The sequence below is a fragment of the Ostrinia furnacalis genome, unplaced genomic scaffold, assembly GCF_004193835.3.
Source record: "Ostrinia furnacalis isolate ACB-3 unplaced genomic scaffold, ASM419383v2 OfSCF4045, whole genome shotgun sequence".
Classification (NCBI taxonomy): Eukaryota; Metazoa; Arthropoda; class Insecta; order Lepidoptera; family Crambidae; genus Ostrinia; species Ostrinia furnacalis.
Genome location: NW_021134284.1, coordinates 112,323 through 133,416, shown reverse-complemented (window position 1 = coordinate 133,416; position 21,094 = coordinate 112,323). Strand labels below are relative to the sequence as shown.

At 37.9% G+C, this 21,094-nt stretch overlaps 2 protein-coding genes across 3 annotated transcripts; both read right to left on the bottom strand.

Moving 5' to 3' along the window:
- Nucleotides 1–259: 259 nt before the first annotated feature.
- Nucleotides 260–20,586, bottom strand: T48 (FU domain-containing protein T48). 2 transcript variants are annotated; one of them, XM_028312622.1, is made up of 8 exons: nucleotides 20,351–20,586; nucleotides 11,941–12,070; nucleotides 7,902–8,077; nucleotides 4,894–5,070; nucleotides 4,427–4,524; nucleotides 2,760–2,861; nucleotides 1,510–1,989; nucleotides 260–863 (listed from the first exon to the last, which is right to left on the bottom strand). In XM_028312622.1, exons 2-7 carry the CDS (start codon nucleotides 12,041–12,043, stop codon nucleotides 1,602–1,604), a joined length of 1,044 nt encoding a protein of 347 aa, XP_028168423.1. In that variant the 5' UTR covers nucleotides 12,044–12,070; nucleotides 20,351–20,586; the 3' UTR covers nucleotides 260–863; nucleotides 1,510–1,601. The 2 variants fall into 2 exon arrangements, with proteins under 2 accessions (XP_028168423.1, XP_028168422.1); XM_028312621.1 differs by having other exon boundaries at nucleotides 11,941–12,067.
- LOC114358600 (dynein intermediate chain 3, ciliary) lies at nucleotides 17,653–19,495 on the bottom strand. Its single transcript, XM_028312620.1, has one exon. The coding sequence runs from the start codon at nucleotides 19,450–19,452 to the stop codon at nucleotides 17,710–17,712; it is 1,743 nt and encodes a 580-aa protein (XP_028168421.1). The 5' UTR covers nucleotides 19,453–19,495; the 3' UTR covers nucleotides 17,653–17,709.
- Nucleotides 20,587–21,094: the final 508 nt, after the last annotated feature.

Sequence of the window (21,094 nt, the reverse complement as noted above, 5' to 3'; positions counted from 1 at the left end):
ACATACACATAAAAAAAAATGTATTTAAACATCGTTGTAAAGGTAAAGGGAACCAAACACATAAAATATAAAGTTGAGTGCACTTCACATAAAAGTTACAAAATCTAAGTAAGAATAAAAGTAGTATTGATTTAACGTTGGTCTTTCAATGTAAACAACTTTTATTGTGGTAACGTTAACAGAAATAAATACGACAGTTGCTCCTTAGTTTTTTTTTTAATATTACACATACTAAAAGTAGCAATCTTTTTTATACGTAAAAGTGAGATATCGTAAGTTAAGAAAAAGTTACGACAAAATACCGTCTAAAAATAAAAATATTTTACCCACTTATAAGAAGGTATAACTTCGTTTTAACAGGGTGAGACTAGATGTCTAAATTTATTAACTACCTACTTTGGTTTAAATTACTTAACAACCTACAGTATCTATAGTTTTTTTTTACAATAACTTAACATGTTATATTGCAGAGCATGGCTCCAAATATCAGTTGTTATTTTTTCTCAACTTGGGCCAAAAATAAATTGTAAAATTATTGTTTTCAGATGCGAAAACTCACAGGTAGAGTTTGTAGATTTTAAGGGGTAGGTCAAACAAATACCTACGAACTTATTTCATCTACTGCTACAGGTACTGAATGGTATTCAAATTCATTATTTATCTAATTACATTACAATAGAATTAACACTATCAATCAACCATTTCTCTGTTAGTTAAGCACCATTGCAAATACTTACATTCATTTATTAAAATAAGATACTTTATTTGAATTATCGTATTTTGTACTCCTCAGATTTGCAATATATTAAATTGATGGTATCAAGAACTAAGAAATAGCATCTAAGCAAACTTATTAATGTACAGTCACGGAATGAAAAGGTTCGTCAGTTTTCAAATTGATTCCTTCAACGAATCGCGAGCACATATTACCTTTTGAAACTATGTTACAGAATAATCTCGAGTTAGAAAAAATAATCCTTAACTGTTCGTCAGTAAAGTTCAAAATTATTCAGATCAAAGTTGTTTGACGATTTAACTTGTCAAGAAGATTATTATGATTGATAAACTAAAACCTTCTTGTTGGTTCAACCTGCCATTATTATTTCTATTAAATAAAAATCTATTGTCAATTGGTCAATGTCATCATTGCATTGCACTGATGGGATAGAAAAATAAACAAGCAAAACCTTATTCGTTAGCAAACGTCATATTTATTTAAATGTTAGCAGCACTGTTTTCTTGCACTGTTATGTTGGCAGGTTTGACTCTTACAGTATAGCTGACCCACGCTGAACTGTCCCACCAAACTCAATGACAGGGGGGCGCTACCATCGCTCAACTATATGGTTTCCAACATGGCAAAAATCTGAACCAGCGATCCGGTATTGACGGTGGCGCCCCACTGTCAATGTCATCGACAGGACAGTCCAGTATTTTGGAACTATAAGTACCTAGTGCAAGCGAAAACCGACACTAAGGTGACGAACCTTTTCATTCCGCGACTGTACATTGCGGAACATCGTAAAAAGCTATTAAAGTTCGTGTTCAGCTCATTTTATGGGGTATTAAGTGTGGTGGGTTTTACTATCAGAATATTGCATTTATAGTTCGGTAGTAAGTTCGTCTTGCGGTCGTCTCGTCATTTCGAAGAGTTCGTCTTCAAGCCAGACACTCTCTCGCCTCACGATAGGCCTTCTCTCCCAAGGATCGGAGAGAACGATGGTTTCTCTGTTTCTCTCCCGTTCTCTCTCGATTTGGGTATAACTGGGAGGTCGACCAACGTCACTCCACTCGCACTGGCTCTCTAGCTCTTTCTCAATGTTGCTGTCATATGACGTAGGGGAATATGAAGGCGGCTTGAACGTGGAGAAAGACTGCTGAGTGGTTTCCGAGTCGGAACCTTGGCTTGGTGATGCAGGCTGGATGTTAACGAGCTGCTCCTCCTGTGGCGGTTGACTCACACCTGATCTGTTGTACCGCTTTAGAATCCTGCAACAAGAAAAACAAAAAGTCGTTAATACTTTAGTCTTAGCAAAGATAACAAATGCAATCCAGTGTTGAAGATAAGGATAATCCCTAAAAAGGTTAGCTCTCTTTGTACTATAGGTGCAATCATCTAACAAGTGAATGGTTACAGGTTCAAGTCTAAAAAATAAAAGTTTAAAATTATTTTCTACTAGCTTTCCGCCCGCGGCTTCGTATCTCGCAGTCCCGGCGGCATGTGCGCTCTCTAGGTAGGAAGGTAGGTTACCTGATTTGGGATTAATTTATGAGTCGCACGTAGAAAGTTACTACTTTTAAACAAAAATCTTCGAACTAATTTCATTAAGTAAGCACGAGTTTGAGATAAAAATCAGCCATTTAGGAATTAAGAAAGCAGTAAAAAGCCAGAGGAAACGTGATTTTAAAAAGCTTTAAGTTTGTTGAGATTAAGTTATTTACGAAATTAAATAACGAGGTCGATAAGCCTTATGCAAAAAGCATATTTAAATTCTTGATAAGCAAAACTGGTCCGTATTTTATGTACCAATGCTCATTAATTTTGCCGTTTTCAATATGTTGCTTCAGAAACTCGAATCAAACATAAGCACATTAGGTAAATGCGAAAAAATAGGTACCCAACTAATAGCGAGTTTTATTTCAGTGAGTCATAGGTAAAAAGTTTGAATAATAGGTTTAGGGAAGACCTACCTAACTACACGTTTCGATTTTATTATAAGCACAGAGTTGAATACAAAAAAAAGACTTTTCAAAATTACCTCTCTGCCCAACTGGCCAGTCGCGGCCACTCCTCCGGGACCACTGGTACATGTTGCTTATTTAGGAGTATGAGCAGCTTCGCCAGATCACTGAGTACGCAACTGAAATGATAAAAAGTAGGACGTTGGAATTTGGTTTTATTTTTGTAATAAACTTTCGACAGTTTGAAGAGCTTTTGCAGTTTTTGTCGGAGTCATGTACCTACATTATGTAGTTCAAAACCGCGACGACAACTATAGAAAAATTGTAATTACAAAGTATGGTGTTCCTTCATCCTAATAGAGTTAACAAAATCTTGCACAGCAAATGCTGCAACACGTCTAAAATTAGAACAGAGGCTATAAAAGTAGAGTCAAAGTCAATAAACAATGTGCACATGCAGTGCCTTTGTTAATAGACGGATGCGATGAAATGTTTAATGGGTTTAACGGCTTTTGTTAACTTTCATGTTGATGTACTACTAAGGGTGCTTATAGCTTGTTTTTATTCCGACTGTACCTACTATTTCTGTCTTCAATCGAATGCCTTCTTTAATTTCATAGCCGAACCTGAAAATACTACTTTAGTCAGTGAATGTTTTTTCGTATACAAATACAAATTCAGTTGATACCATCGATAATTATATTAAATTTCACGTCCACAATAGTCTACATCACGATATTGGCTATGCAATTATGCATACCTCTTGGTACACTTCTCAAGTGCTCAAAGTATGCGCGATATTCAATAATGTCTCAAACTGCTACTGAAACTCTACAGTGAACAAGGTTGAGCTTTGAAATTGTATCAACAATAGGCTAGTTGCCTAAAAAAATTTATAATGTTTAATAATATCAAAAAATATTGGACACGTATAATTTTATTTGTCAATCTAACAAATAATTACATAGTTATGGTGCGTTGAAGTTGCGCACGACGTCACAACGTGCGGCATTTTTAAGCAAGCGTTGACGTCACGGGCCTCTTCTTATGAACTTTGGGGCGCTTTATCTCTTTAAATTTTAATTAGTTTGAAAAAGTGAAAAATACGAGTAGAGTATTTTTTGATAAGTTAACTGACGGACTAATTAAAACTCTTGATTTTTGACCCAGGCAACATCCCCATTCCCGCTACAAATGTTTTCACAGTTTCATAAATGCAAATGTATTGAAAGTGTTTCTGCCGCATTATGCCATTGCAAGCACAGAGATTAAAATGGAGATCTCTGTCTGATGGCTAATTTATTGATTGCAAATTGAAAAGCATTCGGAGCCGGCCTGGTGTGATTACGCCGAACGCGGAATGAAGCGAAGCGAATTCACGTCGAGATGTGAATGTATTGATAAATACGTCATTCTTTGTCAAGCCAGATTTCTTTGTCATGTGCTCTTTAAAGTAGGTTGCTTGCTCGTATATAACTCTTTGAAACAAACGCCTGTCACGTTCTGAAATAGGCATTTGTTTCAGAGAATTTAACTCTTATTTAAATTAGGACAGTAGCAGAAAGTGACTAACTTTCTTGCTCGCTTGATAATGTAAATTTTCCACTATAGGTAGGTAAGTATAAAACTCGTATTTTTAATGTAAATGCAAAATGTATAAAGCATTTTGCAGTTACGGTTTTCAAACAGTCTCTAGCAATTCATGAAAGATTCATAGCGAATATAAGTTTTTACTTAATCATACCTGTAAGCCATTGCAGCATCGTTGTTCCCCAGTTGGTAGAGCTCTCGGACTTGATTACGAGTGTGGTTCAGGATCGCCAATAAAGTGTATGCGTGAGGCTGAAATGTTTATTTAATAAGTAAAATACGGCCTGGGCACGAAGAATAATGTAAAAAGAGTAAAAGATGTAATGAAACAAAATTGGGAGTGCCTAATAACTTTATAACATCTTGAAGCATACTCGGATAGACCCTTATTAATGAAAAGTTACACCATAGTTGAACACTGTTTTAAATTGATGTTTGTATGGAAATGTCTCTTTAAAACAGTGTTCAACAGGGTGTAACTTATTATTAATAAGGGGGTACCTAAACGAGTATGTATTATGTATAATTATGTATTGCTCTACTACATTAGAAATGTTACTTAATTCCAGCTTACATTTTAGTTATTTTGTGTGTATTAAACTTCAAAATTAATTTACTTACTCGCAAACAATCCAATTGTTTATGGAACTCCCTGAGCCGCGTGTCGTCGTCTTGCCCCGGCCGCTGCGGCAGCGGCTGCGCGCGCGCGCGAGCATTCGTCCGGCACCGAGCATACGCAGCGCCGGCTGCTACGAGCGCGATACACGCCACAGCACCGCACGCGCTGCCTACTAATACCTGAAAATAACCAAGCCTAAATGAATTTCTCCTGTAGTGATGTTGGTCACTTTGGTTCTCCTGCATATCTCCTCATTTCTGATTCGATCATGCAGTGAAACTCCGAGCATATCCCGCAGAATTGCTAAAATCAGTGGTCGGGGCACATAGCTCGTAGAGACGATGGCCGTTGGGGCAGAAAAAGTGGCCATGGGAAGCCATAGCAGGCCTCCCAGGTGGACCGACGATCTGGTGAAGGTCGCGGGAAGAGCCTGGGTGCAGGCAATGCAGGACCGGTCGTTATGGAAATCCTTGGGGGAGGCCTTTGTCCAGCAGTGGGCGTCATTTGGCTGAAAAGATGACGAACGAACTAACAATGTTGATCGCGTGTGAATGCATTGCGTGTATATGAGTAAGCACACTGCGTTGCAGCGATGCAGTGTGCTGCATCATACACGCAAATTATATTCGAAGTCATTGCAGAAATTGAGGTCTAAAGACACCCTCTAGTGCTGCTACGGTTGACTGCTACGAAAGCGATAATTGCTACGACAGCTTAGGCGTTGCTTTTTAACTCACTTTGCTGAATTGATATTGTATAGGCGCATCAAACGTACCTACGTAACACATTGTTTAATCAAGTGCATACTTCGCCTCTGCACGTCACGTTTTTATTTTCTACTCACAATGACCACCAGTCAGAGAATTCTCTCATCTGCTGAACAAATTTTAAACATCAAAGGATTTTGATTTGAAAAAGTAGCACGTAAAACACAAAACTGCCTTGAATATAATAATGAAAAATACATTTTTATCTGTAGACCTCTAATATTAGTGTGGAATAAATTATTATTTAAAAGGCCCTACGCGCTTAGATTATACAGTTTTAACTTGTGCTTCATGTTAAAAATGAAATTTTATGCAGATGTACTACTAACTTACTAGCTGGCGGCTAGGCCCAACTTTAATATAAAGATTTAATACATTATACATGAAAAATATTGACCATTTATATTTCTAAAGGTCTTCATTTACTGGGCGTGTATTCATTTGTTTCTAGTCCATTATAAATAGCTACACGAACAAAGTTTCCTGATGGATGAGTCCTCGGATAGTTCCTTAAAACAACTTTGGCCTGAACAGCCCTAGTTCTTTCATTAACCGTTGTTAAGCGAGATTGAATTTATGTATTAAACACTGATGGCCAGTAGTGGGTCCATGCTACATTGACGCCCGTATTCACAAACATTACTATGATCACAGGGGTGACAGACGAACCAATCACAGAGCTCTATTCAACGCTGTGCGTTCGATTTGCTGCTTCACTTAAGCGAGCATCGTTTGTGAATACGGGCGTGAGTTACGAATATGCATCATGCGGTCATTATCATTAATAGCATCTGTGCGCTGACGTGTTATTGCTACAACATAAACAGTCTGTGATGTAAGAAAAGAAAAACATGATTTGTAAAAATATTTCATATCATCTGATTACAAAGCTTTATGTAATCTTTCTATGCACATTCTTTAGATTAACGATTTTTAATGACTCAACGGTTGCCTCATCTGGGTTGTAGCGCGCATCAAGTGTTGCATCACGTTTAGGGCTACCAAACTTATTCTTGTCTGATACTTTTTGAAACATTAGGACCATCGGAAAACTTAAATTTCAAGTGAAAAACAGGTAATGTTGTCACACATGGTAATAATTTCGATATTTGTTTAGATAACGTCATGAAAAATCGGCAGTGGGATATTGAATGTATGCAGTAAGTAGTTAAAGATGATAAAAAATCAGAAAAAGTAAACTGCTTTATTAAATTGAAGTAATCGGCTTTTTTTTTAATAATCTACCTACTGTTTATGAAAATAATTGAAAATGGTGAATCCTGATTTGATAATCTAGTGGGTTTAACAAAGATGGTAAGATTTTGCGGAATCCAATAAAAAGCTGTCAGTCTCCGGCGGCCGCTAGTCTACAATCAAATGACTCATCTCACTTATATGACAATAGACGTAGGATTTGGCTGCTTTGTGGTCTCGTGTGTGAATAAAAAGGACATCCCGACTTGGCCGGATATTTGGAAGCCCTATTCACACTTAATTTAAACGCCGTGGTTTGTTTACCGATTGATGTCCTGACCCATTTAACTAACACGTAACTATACTTCAATCGGTTTTGTTATCTTGTAGACGCTGTTTACGTTAAGTAGGATTTATGTAAAACGACAGCACAACAATAAACACTGTGGCACCTTAAAACTTAGTTGTATTAGGTGCGGGTTTGCAACAAAAAAATTAAGTCTTCTGTGCTGTTAATTTGTACCACAACAATCTCTACATTATGATTAATTTATTATAAAAACATTTTACTAATTAAAGCAATCACGTCATTAACGATCACTAATTATGCATCTGTGTTTATAAACTTATCTAGAGTGAAATATGCATAGTGAATGTTATTTACAATATTTTGATCCATATAATATTATTACACAAGGTTGTGAAGAAATCACTTTTAATCGTGCATCCCGCAGTTTGGTTACGACATTGTAGTTTTGAATTGATTTGATTGTTCGATAAGAAACATCATTTTGTGCTTTGAAGGGCTCATTAAGATGGGGTTCTGTCAGATGTAAAGCGTAGCGTAGCAAATAAAATTACTTACACTCTAGAGGTACTTTTAAGAGCAGCAACAACCTTATCGTGTAGAGTTAGTTTCACGCCTATTAAATGGCGTATTAAATTGGTCTTCGAAGTCATTGTATCTGTGTCTATACCAAGGTTTTTTTTAAGTCCACAATGGAATCATACCGAAATGAAAGCATTCGTCGTGTAGCTGTCTCGCTTACCTCATTATAAGTGTGAGCGGGATAGCAGACCCGGCCCATGAGATGGTCGTCATGGGCCCAGGACTCCCGGGTCCCAGAAGGGCAGTCTTGGGCGCAGGTGCCTCCGGGCCAGACGAGCAGGCGAGCGCACTTCACGCAGCCGTCTGCCGCGCATCGCACGCATTCCGCACCACATCCTAAGAGAAAATTGAGGTTTTACTATAAGAATAAATGAAATTTACTGTACCTACCAGAAGACGTGTGGTTTCGACGGAGTGGAATAAGACCACTCCCACAATTCCCGCGAATCTCGTAAAAGACCCAGCTGGCGTGTAGGTCAAATCCTACATGTGCCCCTGGTAAATTAGAGAGAGTCAAACCCCACAGAATTATAGTATTAATAGAAGGTTATGATGACTATATTCAGCGATCATCATTTTCCATCATTTCATCATGACAACACCAGTAATAATAAGTTATTTTACTAGAATTTCGATAATTTCAAAAATTTTACAAGACACCTTAAAATGACGAATATCGTCTCCTTGCAAGACGTAAATTATTATAATAGCTGCTTGGAATTCAGTCAGAAAGGCAAAATTATTATGCCAGGAATGCCTGTAAACGCGTAATTAAGGAGGTAATATTATTAATAATCACTTCACGTGCGTGCGTGGACATTATTTTAAATTGATACACGCCTTCAATCAAGTACCAGTTACGTTGGTAATTCGATACCCACATAGGAATTTCTATGCTAATGTACTGTTTAGGCGTAATGCATGCACACATCGGCGTGAGTTCATTCGATTACACCTGGCGACAAATAATGTTGCCAGTGGTATGGTAAATGTAAAATTTCACCACACCCACGCACTCGTGACATACAAAGCCATTATGTGAGTGATTTACATCGATATTCCGTTCGGTGACTATTAAATACGATATATCCATGATATGGGAATTAGGACAATAGACACGACGTGTCTGTCATGCGAAACTATCGAAATAGACATTTCGAAGAGCTGAGCTCAACGTTATCGTAAAAAGGTAATAAAATCAGCCAACTAGAGGAGTCGAACTGCTCAGCGCAGCACTTATAGAAACTTCTTAATTGCTTAGCAATCACTATAAATTTCTACTACTACCGCAAGCTGCGCTTTCCCTGGGTAGACATACAGGCAGTTTATTCGTTTGAGTTATCCTACAAATTATTACTATTACAACTTATTACTGTTCAACCAGATGTTAGAGACGACTTTCATTTCTTTTAATTTAATGGTTCACTGTCAGTTGATTAAGCATTCCTATAATTTGTGTCGGATTGGATTGGACAAGTGAAAATGAATGTTTATTGTTGTAAAAGTTCACATTATGCTTGTAGATGCGCACATAAAAGATATTAAACTTCGATGTTATTGGAAATTTTAAAGAATGATGGGAATTATTTTTATTTTCCATTGAAGTTAATAGAAATTGATTTACGGTCGTCATTGCTTTGAAATTGAAGTGTAATATGCTTGATCCAGGAACCGGTTTTTTGACTGATTTATGTTACTACTAACCTAGTTTTTAAGTATAAGATTGTTACTAACACAATGTATGGATCATAATGGTCTGATAATAAACGTATTATTATTATTATTATTATTATTATTATTTACTGTTGATTTACTGCAATGCTTCGTTACTTTCCAAAGGGAAAGCGCGAGCAATATGCGATTACAGAGCCGCCACTCAATTAACGGGACTGACCAATTGAATGGCCTACCTAATTTTACCTTACGTAAGTGGACGCTTTATATTCTTTGAGAGATTTCCACAGAGCATTTAAGGAGATAATGTATGTACTTTCAACATTTGAAAATGTTCAACGGTAATGCTGTGTGTTTGGCGAAATACTTTAAGCACGTGTGAAAATGAAAGTTGAAGATAATGAAATTGGACTTACTGACGTAAACTGTAAAGTTTGATGTTAATCAAACATTCGGTCTTAAAAGGGTATTTTATTTGTTTTACGGTTTAAGACATTTATTATTCCTCAAAACAGAAAATACATTTACTTACACTTTGAAACACTGGTTAGTAAATTATTCATCATGGAGCGGATATGTTGCAGCTTATAACAATATGATTGTTTTATTGAATAGATGATCACATTGACGATTACAAATTCGAGCGTCTTATTTAACGTGCACCAACAAAACAAGCCTAACTGTCGTATCGAGCAGGTTTTTCGAACTATACAAAAAGAGGTTACGAATTACGAATTAGAGAGACGTTTAGCGCGCACGCATGAGCACTCAAAGTAGACCGTATAAAAAGTTCGCATCGATTTTATTACGTAAGTGAATGTGGTGAATGATACAATGTTTTGTTGGATGTAGAAATGAAACTCCGGAAAGAGACAAATCGATGCCAACGACTGCTCTATGCTCATTTTCCTATATTGCAGTCAGTTTACATTTGCCGTTGGAGCCATTGGCAGTTATTGAGTCACTGACCCAATATTATTCAAGAATTTATTTAGCATTCAGCTGACATCTCGTAGAGTCAATGCTTTGTGACCATAGGTATAATTTTTCTTTTTACTCGTATATCTCTGCCTTTTCTTATCTTATACAGATGTAGAGAACATAGAGACTTTTTGATAGAGTCTGTATCTGTTCTTTATGTAAGTAGGTGATATGGAACATTTCGTAGTCCTTGAAAGTGTTTATTGTGTAAGTAATTATTCTTTTGAAATGTTTTTAAAGCAAGGACATTGAAAAGTCACTACGTATGATGATTGGCTTAACATTTTTGTGGGAACAATAAGAAAATGTTTAAACAAGTGTTTCATTTATACAATCGAAAACATTACGATCCAGAACAATAATATTTAATAAAGTTATAAAAGTAAAACCACTGTGTTAACCACGTTTTACGAGTAGTTATTACTTTGCATACCTAATATTCGTACTTAACTAGCATTGTGTAACATGCAAATAACCAGTAGCAGAAGGATATAATTTGACAAGAATTTAATCATTGTAATTTAGACCTTGCCTCTCACTTATTTCAGCAGGTTGCGTACGACACGCATCCGTAGTTGTAGCTTAGTGCCACTGGTCAGCCGCTGCTGCATTTTAACGTTTATTATGACTAATCGACATAAGGAACCACCATGATCGAAGCTAGCCACCATGAAGCGTAACTACGTAACTATACCATCCGAGGCCCGTGGCAAATTCTGTGCATGGGGCCCTTGGCGTATTTAGGGTTATTTTCCAGAGGGGGCCCGGCACCATCGCGTGCGATTAGGGCCTTGTGCCCCCTCAGGTCGGGGGCCCATGGCATTTTGCCAGCCCTGGCAAAATACCCTATGATTACGCCACTGCTACACATGTTTCCTGATAGATGCAAGGAGGACTAACATGCTGCGACTACCATGCACCGGAACTTTTTAGTGTAGATTAGGAACAGCATTACTTAAGCATTACTTGTATCGAGGGGCTGCAGCTATTGTGGGACTCCTTGACGAATGGGAATTAGCCGCTAGCGCCAACTTGACGTACTAACCTTCGCGGGCTCCTTCAGGCAGCTGTTGGTAGGATGACGGAGGATCGCCTTTCCACCAAGCTGGCCCTACTTGAGCTACGAGCACCATGCTTTATAGGCATTTTTCAATTCTATTATCAAAAAATATTGGACACGTATTTTAATATTTGTCAATCAAACAAGTAAATACGAAGTTATGATGCGTTGAAGTTCAGCGTGACGCTACTAAGTGCTACACTTCTAAGCAATTGTTGATGTCACTCTTAAATCATATAAGTAATTATCTCTTTAAATCATTCGTTTGAAAAAGTGTATGTAGTTTTTGATAGGTTAACTGGCGCTGGACGCAGGCCGCTACCAACCGGGCAACATGGAAAGCATTGGGGGAGGCCTTTGTTCAGCAGTGGCTGGATGATGATGATGATAACTGACGGACTAATTCGAACTCTTGCTTTTTACCCAGGAAACATCCCTAACCTATTGGAGCCCCGCAAGCGAACAGTATCTGTGACTCACTCACGTGTGTCGTTGACAGCGGGCGGCGCGTCGGCCGGCCTCAGCTGCGCGCGCGCACCGCACGCCGTCACCACCAGCACGAGAGCCACCAGCGCCGCGCGTGTCATCGCACCGCGCTGCCCATCGTGACGCTACTGCAACCAAAGAAAAAGATTTTAAATTAATAATGTGTAATAGGCCGTGTGGTGACGGCAGAGTAGAATACATTGGTGTCGTAAGAGGGAACTTAGGGACTACACACCTAACAGAGAACGGGCAACAGCCCTCTCTGAAAAACATCAATCTTTTAAACTGCGATCTCCAACCCGCCTGCCAAACGAGGGGATTATGGCAAAACCCTCCACTATAGTGGAGGAGGCTCATAGCCCAGCAGTGGACTGTAAACGGCTGTTGATGATGATGATATCAGGTGAGATACAGGCCAATAGCTTCCTCGTTGTGGATAAAAAAAAAATAACTTTTTTCTGGCTACATTAAAATTCTTGATGATTGGATGATCACCTAGATGAAGGTCAAGGTATAGTTAGTTAGTTAGTTTTCAGGGCAATCGAATGCCGCACTTAGCCTCATGATTGGGCCATTGTGTGCGATATGTGGTCTATGTTCCTACTCCAACCACCCCAGCTTCCTCAGGCAAGCATTCTGTTTAGGCCGCTACATGCCTCCTGCAGCGACGCTGGTGATTGGAGAATTTGAGCCCGTTGTTCTGCTACGCTTCTGCACTCCATGAGCAGTACGTGCTGCGGTGTTTCTTCTGCTTCCAAGCAGGTCAAGGTATAATGTACTCCGGTAAACGAGTCACTAGGCCGGGTACCCATGTAATCGAAAATGTTTACCATTCTGTTTGTTTATCTTGAGATTTTAGTGAGGCAGCTAACAAGTTGGAACTGACCTTTAAGTTTAATGATGTCGTGTGCCTGATTATATCAGTGCTAAAAATAACGTTACCTGCGCCGTTAATAAGACTTGCAAAATAAAAAAGTTAATAACGTCTGAGCGTCCGACCCGGTCAGCTAACGTCGACATCGCTCAGAGTTTTCACGTCGCAATTATCACATTCGCGCCGATGTGGGTCAGATCAGCGCGTCCAGCGGTCTCCAGCCCAACATAACAGTACGACGGGTTTGCAAATTAGTTGACATTGGCATTCGATGAGCGAGCCACCGAGGTTTTCGCACCCACACAGGCGACCTACGTTGCAGTTGTAAACATGGACTTTATCGGTGCGAAATACATTGTTGATTTTATTTGTGCGTAGCGAACCTGCTATCTGCAGCTCTAAATTCCAGAAATTCTAGTACTCGTACCTACACTACGATAATATTTTAGTATCAGCTTGACCTGAAGTGATAGGTTAACTATAAAACTGATTTTACTTAACCTTTTCTTGGTCACTTGACTCTTCTTTTTGTTATTGATACTATATTATATTAACGTTCTTCTAAAATGCATAACCAAGAACCAATAATGTCGAAAATCTCTGTTACAGTTCACATATAAAACAAATCTTTAAAGACAAATGTTGATAGAGCAGGTACCACTTATCTATTTAGTTGTGGTCGCACACGTTTCTAGCAAGTAAAAAAGTTATAATGACCCCTACCTAAGTGTCGATGCGTTTGATCCGTGTCAAAGCGTTACGCTTTTTATATTTATCTTATAACCTTGCGGCCAGCGTAACGAAAGGAACCCCAAGACAATCGCACCCCTTTCCCCCCGTATCATGATATAGACCGCAAACTTGCCATGCAGATGCGCCAGTGAGTCTGCATGGCAAGTGAGTGCATCTGCGCGACTTGTGTCACCCCCTGATGCTTGGCACCCGGGGCGGACCGCCCCCACCGCCCCACCCTTACGCCGCTACTGGGTATATTATCGCATTTAGGTACTTTGAAAGTATGGTTTGGCTATTATTTTGGTGTTTGGACACATAGGTGCTACTTACTACCTATTATGACTTCAAATTGGATCATCCTCCTTTTATCCTGTTTTCTTGAAGATAAATTAACGCTAAAATAAGTACGTATTTAGGCAAGTCATGTTGTACAAATTTTAACTAAGTAATTTATGGAGTTGGTACTTATTGAGTTGCCGTTCAAAGGACACTAATGATTCGTAACGAATCTCAGTTAGCGAGTCTATCTGGGTCACATTAAATTGCCAATAAATTGCCTTCATAAGGTATCCTAAGTCCCAACGCTGTATTAATATTCTTGATTTAAGCAAAGAAGCTAACATAATGAAATATAAGTGCCTAAGCAAAATCAACTACACTCTTCTTGACTCTACTAATAATTTAGTAATTTAGTACCTACTTCTATTTTTGGACAAACCTAAACTTTACTTTAATAATATTATTACAGTATGTATAAAATTAACCACGAATTGCCTATCTTCTTTGTGTTCAATTATCATCTTAGGACAGCAATTAGTAAACAGGATAAAGCGGGTTGATTAACCCTACGGTGGTCGCGCTCTAAAATATTACGTTAATGGTCGCGTGGATTACATGCGTAAGCCATTTTATGGAGTAAAAAAAGAAGACATATCTTTATAAAAACATGTTTCTTTATTTTTTATATTTATTGTTATGTATTAGTTAATGAAATAATCAAACAAAGAAACANGAGAAAAAGCAAGTACGTAATAATAATGAATTACCAATTTTAAAAATAAAGCAGTTACTTTAACCCCTTTTTCCATTCTTCAGGGTGTGGTTTTGTAAAACAACGCTCATCTCAGAGGTGGTAGTATACACGACACTGATGCCAAAAAAAATCATGAAAAAATCAAACCAGGAAAATGGTAGATATTATTTTGCGGACGAGCTATCGGTCAGTCCCCCCGCTCTCTCGGGGTGGCGGCCGCATGTGCTCGATGGTGTAGCGGGGTACGCGGGGGTGGTGCGGGCGGTAGGAAGCGCCGTCTCGAAAGTTTAAACAGACTTTTGAACGAGGTTCTTTAGTAATAAAGTAATAAGTTAAAATTTTATTTATANAGTTTAGAAATCATCCAGTACTAATTGCACTTATTTATTATTTATATTTTGAACAGGAGATACAGGCCATCATGGAATGATAAGGACAAATAAATTTGTTGCACGAATTACAAGTATTTCCAGTACTTTGATTTCGCTTTCTTCCGCAGTAAAAGTAGCGACCTAAAAAACTCCGCTGTGATGGTTCTGAATTAGATAGCTAATCACTGGTCTGAGAAACTTGTTCTCTTGTGGAAGAATGTGCACTTCTTCATCAGAAACCGAAGTCTCGCCAGAAGATACGCTTTGATTGTCAATTACATCTAGCCATTCTGCAATTTGTGCTTTTTGTATATTGTTCATGATTTTTATCTGAAATACAATGATTTTATTGAAAACACAAATGTAAATACATACATATGCCGTAATTATTTATTATAAAGCATTAATTTACTCTAATAATGCAAAAACAAACACATTAAGTAAAAAAGGTAACTTAAAAAATACTTACGTAATTGGTCGCGCGGATTACACGTGTAGACCATCGGCATTTACGGGACTCCTGCGACACATCCACAAGCGACCTGGCGCTCACATGTCATTAAGTGTGATCTTCGACTATGCAACTTAAAGTACACGAAGTATCAAAACGATCGCGTTGACCGATTTCAAAATATTCGACAATTTGCACGAGTGGATTACGGGTGTAATCCACGCGACCACTGTAGGGTTAAATAATTTATTTTTTAAATTTCATTTAGTATGACATACAATACTTAAACTTACATTAATTCCAAAGATCACAGGTCACATACTAAAAAGTACTGTAAATATTTGGGTATCGGTACATTCTCATGAAAATCTCAGACACTATAATAGTATTATTTTTGGCGAGAAATACATGTACAGGTATGTGTGAATGTATTATTTTCCCACGATTCTATTATTGCACTATGTTCCGGTTTAATTGTTTTTACAACGCAAGTGTTATGTGGTACTTTATGCTGCGTAAGTGCTTTACTATGCAGTTCAACTTAACCTACATCGTGGGTGATCGTAGCGTTTATTTACCGTACTAGGTGGTGTTTGTATTTATTTATTACTACTTAAAAACAAACAAATTAATATATTTAAGATCATGGCGATTAGGGGGTTTTTCGGTTTGATCTCTCAATAGGTAACGGGGTTGGTAGAGCCACCTTGATTTTGTAGAAGTCCATAGAGTTATTGAAAATCTTTTTATATTTTTACTGTTTGTACAGTAGATTTTTTTGATAAATGATGGAGATCCTGCGATGTGTTTTTAACCCTTCTTTCTACTGGACGTAGAATAATAAAATTGAGTTCTTGGATAATTGGAAAGTCCTAATGTTCTGACGATTTCGTTACTCCCTTACATCTTTTAACTCATGATATTAAAGTACTTTTAAAATAGGAAAAACATTAATAACGTAGGTAAATAAGCTGTGCTCTACTTATTTTGTTAAATAATATAATTTTATACAAAAATATGTATTCACCGGTTACGATACATTGCTTACTGAATTCGCAGTAAGTAATAAATAAGCTAGGTATTGTAGACGTAATTTAATATAATACTAATAAAGTTACTATGTAGTTATAATTTAATGAGAAATAAAATTTGTTTATTAATTTATATTAAGAGTTGTAATTAAAAATACAATTGCTAAATTGTGTTCCATTTAAAAGAAAATAGCCACTCATTAGTTCTCGCTTGGTTACGATTAGGCTAGTAGGTAGCTAAAATTGAAAACGAATGCTTGGACGTTTTCCTAGTTGCGTCGTAACCGAAAATAAGTACCTAATAACAGTTAATGTTAAGTAAGCCGGTAGATACTTGAAACCTCGTTGTTAGCTATCTCATAGTCCATGCGCATGCGACGGTGCCTGGATCGAGTTGCGGTGAAAGTTGCCGGTGACGCACTATTGTATTCACGCAACTCACGGGTACGAGTAATTTACGCTACCACTCTAATGAGAGCCCCTTCGCTCTTCCCGTTCATTTGCACCGTGTGGGGGAGAGGGGAATTTTAATGAAACGTTAGAGGTCATGTTTTGGTTGCTGTTGTGAGATAAATCGTCGGTCATGGCCCCCGTTGCCGGATCTGCCTGGGGTAACATGCGGGCTGCTCGGCCGCACGAAACATCCGGGACGGGTCTGTTTGACTTTATGGAACCCTATTATAAGCAAACACCAGTTCCGAAAAGTAAAGTTTGGAATTCAACTAATGACTTTTCTTTGTTTACTCAAAGTAAAACGCCTAGAAACGTGTTTATAGAGCTAATTTCAAATGAATACCTAAGTTATAGCCAGTTTTATTCAATATAGTTTCAAATAACTAGTTCAATAACCCTTCTAAGGTTTTCATAATGTTAAACTGGATATCAGTAAATTGACAGCTTCACTAATTAGTACGTTCGACGATATAATTTCACGTTAATTGAAATTAATAATAACGGCACGAGTTATGCGAAATGAAAATGTTATGTTATACTTATACTTGCAAAGGATTGATTGGTTATATTTACGTATAAATGTGAGTTAGCGTCTGCGTTATTCTCATGGTACCTATACTCAGCTATATCGATAACGCCTTTCACTATCCTAGGTCACAGACTATGGAAATATCATGGCTAAAACACTCGTACTACTTACGAAGGATTTTATCAATCTTTTTTAGAGCATTGGTAAATAAAATATTGTTTGGGATAGAGATTTTATATGAATAAATGTATAATAAGTAAATTAAATTCATAAATGCTAATTTAAGCTACCTACTTTGAGAAATGAATACTAGCTAGACTTCCTTCTATATTTCGCAATTCTTCTTGTACTACTTTAAAGTATTCATCTTCTGCCGCTTGAACCATTTCATCTTCATCAGGGCTATCATCAGCAACTGCTTCTTTAGCTTTAGCCGCTTCTTCTTCTGCACGTTGCTTTAAGTGAATCTCTTTGACGCGATTATCCAAAATATGCTCACGTTTAGTTTCTCTATCGTATACTTGGTGTACCAGTTGCTTGTCACGACTTCCAGGTAGGGCCATATTTTCAGACAGGCTGACTAAGAACGTAGTACCCTTATTGTCCCCAATTGCAACAAAATGACCATCCACGTGTGCTGCTAATTTTGTTAATTCATGCTTAGACACTTTCAGAGTCGCTACAGGCTCTTTATATTTTCGGAGCAAATCCCAGTAGTAGAATATTCCTCCGGCACAAATAGACATGTAACAAGAATATCTCAATGGGGCCCACTCTGCATCGGCGACTTCATGATGATACGGTTTCGTAACTATAATAGGCGCAGTACGAACTTCTTCGCTCCAGATACGAACAGAATAATCACCACAAGTTAAGAACATTCTCAATGTGCATGGACTCCGGTGTACTGATCTTACTGGTCCTACATGAGCATCCCAATAAGAAGCTAATACCTCTGAATGTTCTCTTCCCATACGGTTGACATTGATTACGTATCCTGATTCTGTTCCACACAAAAATTTCGTGGGCAGTCCATGATCAAATTGCAAGGTACTTACACCCTCAGCGTTACTTAGATCGGGTTTTTGTCCGGGCCCTATTTTTATAGACATGGACAATTGATCTATCGGTTCGGAAAGTTTTCGCAAGTCCCACCAAAGACATTGCCCATCGGGAGAGCCAGTGAAAAATTCAGTTTGGCTTCTTGAATGAATATAAAGTAGCGAAGTAATAGGATTACGATGTGAATTGTAAACTGAACTATAAGATATGGCTTTAGATCCCTCCCTTATATCAAAAACACATACTGTACCATTCTCAAGACCGCCAATAAGGATTTCGGGATCTTTAGGGGAGCAAGCCATTTGCCAACAAGGACAATCAGGTTCCAAAGTGTGAGCTGGTTCATTCTGCACGCAAATATCCCATAAGTAGCACGTGTTGATTTTGTTTATCATCAACTCTGGCGCGCAAGATCTGTCACAGTAGGCGACAGCCAGTTTAGATTTCTTTTCATTTGTCCAAACAATGCTTGAGACCGGTCGATGGAAAGGATCGCGAAATACGTTAGCGACCCGGACGTTATATTTTTCTACTGGTTCTTGATTATTCATTTCAGCGAAGTACGTTTGGTACATATCGATAGCATTGTTTTGATCAACGTAGTGTTGTATTACGGGGGCCAGGTTCATAACTGTGTGCACGTAGTTCTCGTCATGCATTATGCGCCGGCGGTGGCGTGCAACATGGTCCTCGTTATACACATGGACTTCGCGGGGCCAACCACCTTCCGTATGATTTATGCCTTGCTCGTGAGTCACCAGTTGCTTTGTATTTGCATCGTTTTCCGACTGAGGCAAAGTGGCTTGAACGTGACGGTTTACTGGATTTCGAAGCGTGTAAAGCTTTTGCTCCTTAATATCTGGGAATATTGAATCCAGCATTTGCGCTGGCACTGATTGAAATAATGGTTGCCTTCCAAAGTTCTTTCGTTTTTTGGTGTATTCATAAGTTGATTTCATATATTTAGACATTATTGTGTATTTTAAAGATAAACTTTTAATGAATTGATATTACTGTGTCAAATGTAAATATTAGATTAGCATGGCCATGCCGCAAGTTGAATATTAATGGAATTATAACGTGAAGTAGGTATGACGCAGCCAACGTGATGTCTGGAAACATATGTGCCCTTGTAGTGCACAGGTTGCTCGATATTGATATCTTATGTAATAAAAGCGTAAATTAATATCGTTATCTAGCCATATTAATCATTAATTGAACTGTATAATCGACTTAGCAAATATTGTTTTCATAATATGATCGATTCCGGGTTATCTACATTAATTTGTTTATTTGTGAAATCGATTTGACATAGACGATTTGTTGAGTATTTCACAATGTTTTAGTTTCAGTATGGCGAAGCTAGTGATGTTGTTTCTCGTACCAGGAAGTGTCGCAACCACATTGTTACATTCCTTGCTTCGTAAGGAGTTGTTATGCGGTTTGCATTAATATGCATTGAGAACAGCGTTATTATGTTAGAGGTGAAACGACTCAGCGCCGAGACAAACTCTTTGGACCAACTTATAGAAACTTGTTCGTTTAATGTTTTTTTCCGGCATCTTAAACTTTTGGTTCTAGTTTCTGCTTTAGATGTTAAATTTGAAAAGCTTATAATGGATTACTTAGTTATTTTTATAATTGTAATAGAAAAACTGCTACAAAACATGAACAACTGCGTAACACGTGTTATTTTTGCTTTGTGTAAGAATTACGGTGTCTACTTTTATAAGTGAAAGATTAAAAGTTTGTGTTATAAACAAAATATTATTTATATACGTAAGTACAAATAACACACTTATTCGTGTCAAGAAAGTACAGCTAAAATAACAGCTTGGTTAAGTTAGAAAATAATAAAAACATTCTCACCATAAAAATGCAATCTCTATTTGGCAAAGGTAACGCACGGTATTCACATGTCACCGCACATCACTTCACGTATTGTGTACTGATGGGTAACGATAATGTATCGATACGAGTATCACTGAAGCACAACACTTTTGTTTCACTTTAGAAAATGTCGAATTGAAAGTGTGCGGCGCGGCGTCGCACGCGCACCTCACTCAATGCCCGGCGCGTGACTGGAGAGCGACTCTCAGGTTTACGACTGGTTTGCTTTGCGAGTTCCTCCACGTTGTGGTGAATGATGATTATAGTGGGTGCTATTGTCAACCTTCTATCTAAATTGCACACGAAGCCATTCAAACTGCGCCTTGGGTGGTGCAGTGCGTAAGTGTAAGAAGCGTAAGATAAATTCATTGATTCCACTCTACCTTTCAAAGCAGAAACCAAAAAACGAGTTTATGTTAATTGTATGACTCACTGAGGTTAAAAATCTTTGGAATGTTTTCTTAGGGTCTGTCCGGAATGTTGATTTGACGTTTCATTTAGAGAACTTTTCAATTGAAAGGCAAACAAGTTTCTTCAAACATAAAGTCAAAATATTTTTCACTGTGTGAGCTTTAAGTTTACGTATTCATAAATCCAAAAGATTAGTTTAAAACTAGGTAGATAGTTAGAGAAACCTATTCAACCTAGATGCCGCCGGGTAATTAGCCTATATTATGAATACTCGGCTAAACATTCCTAGAGTCACAAGGAAGACGGACGCCG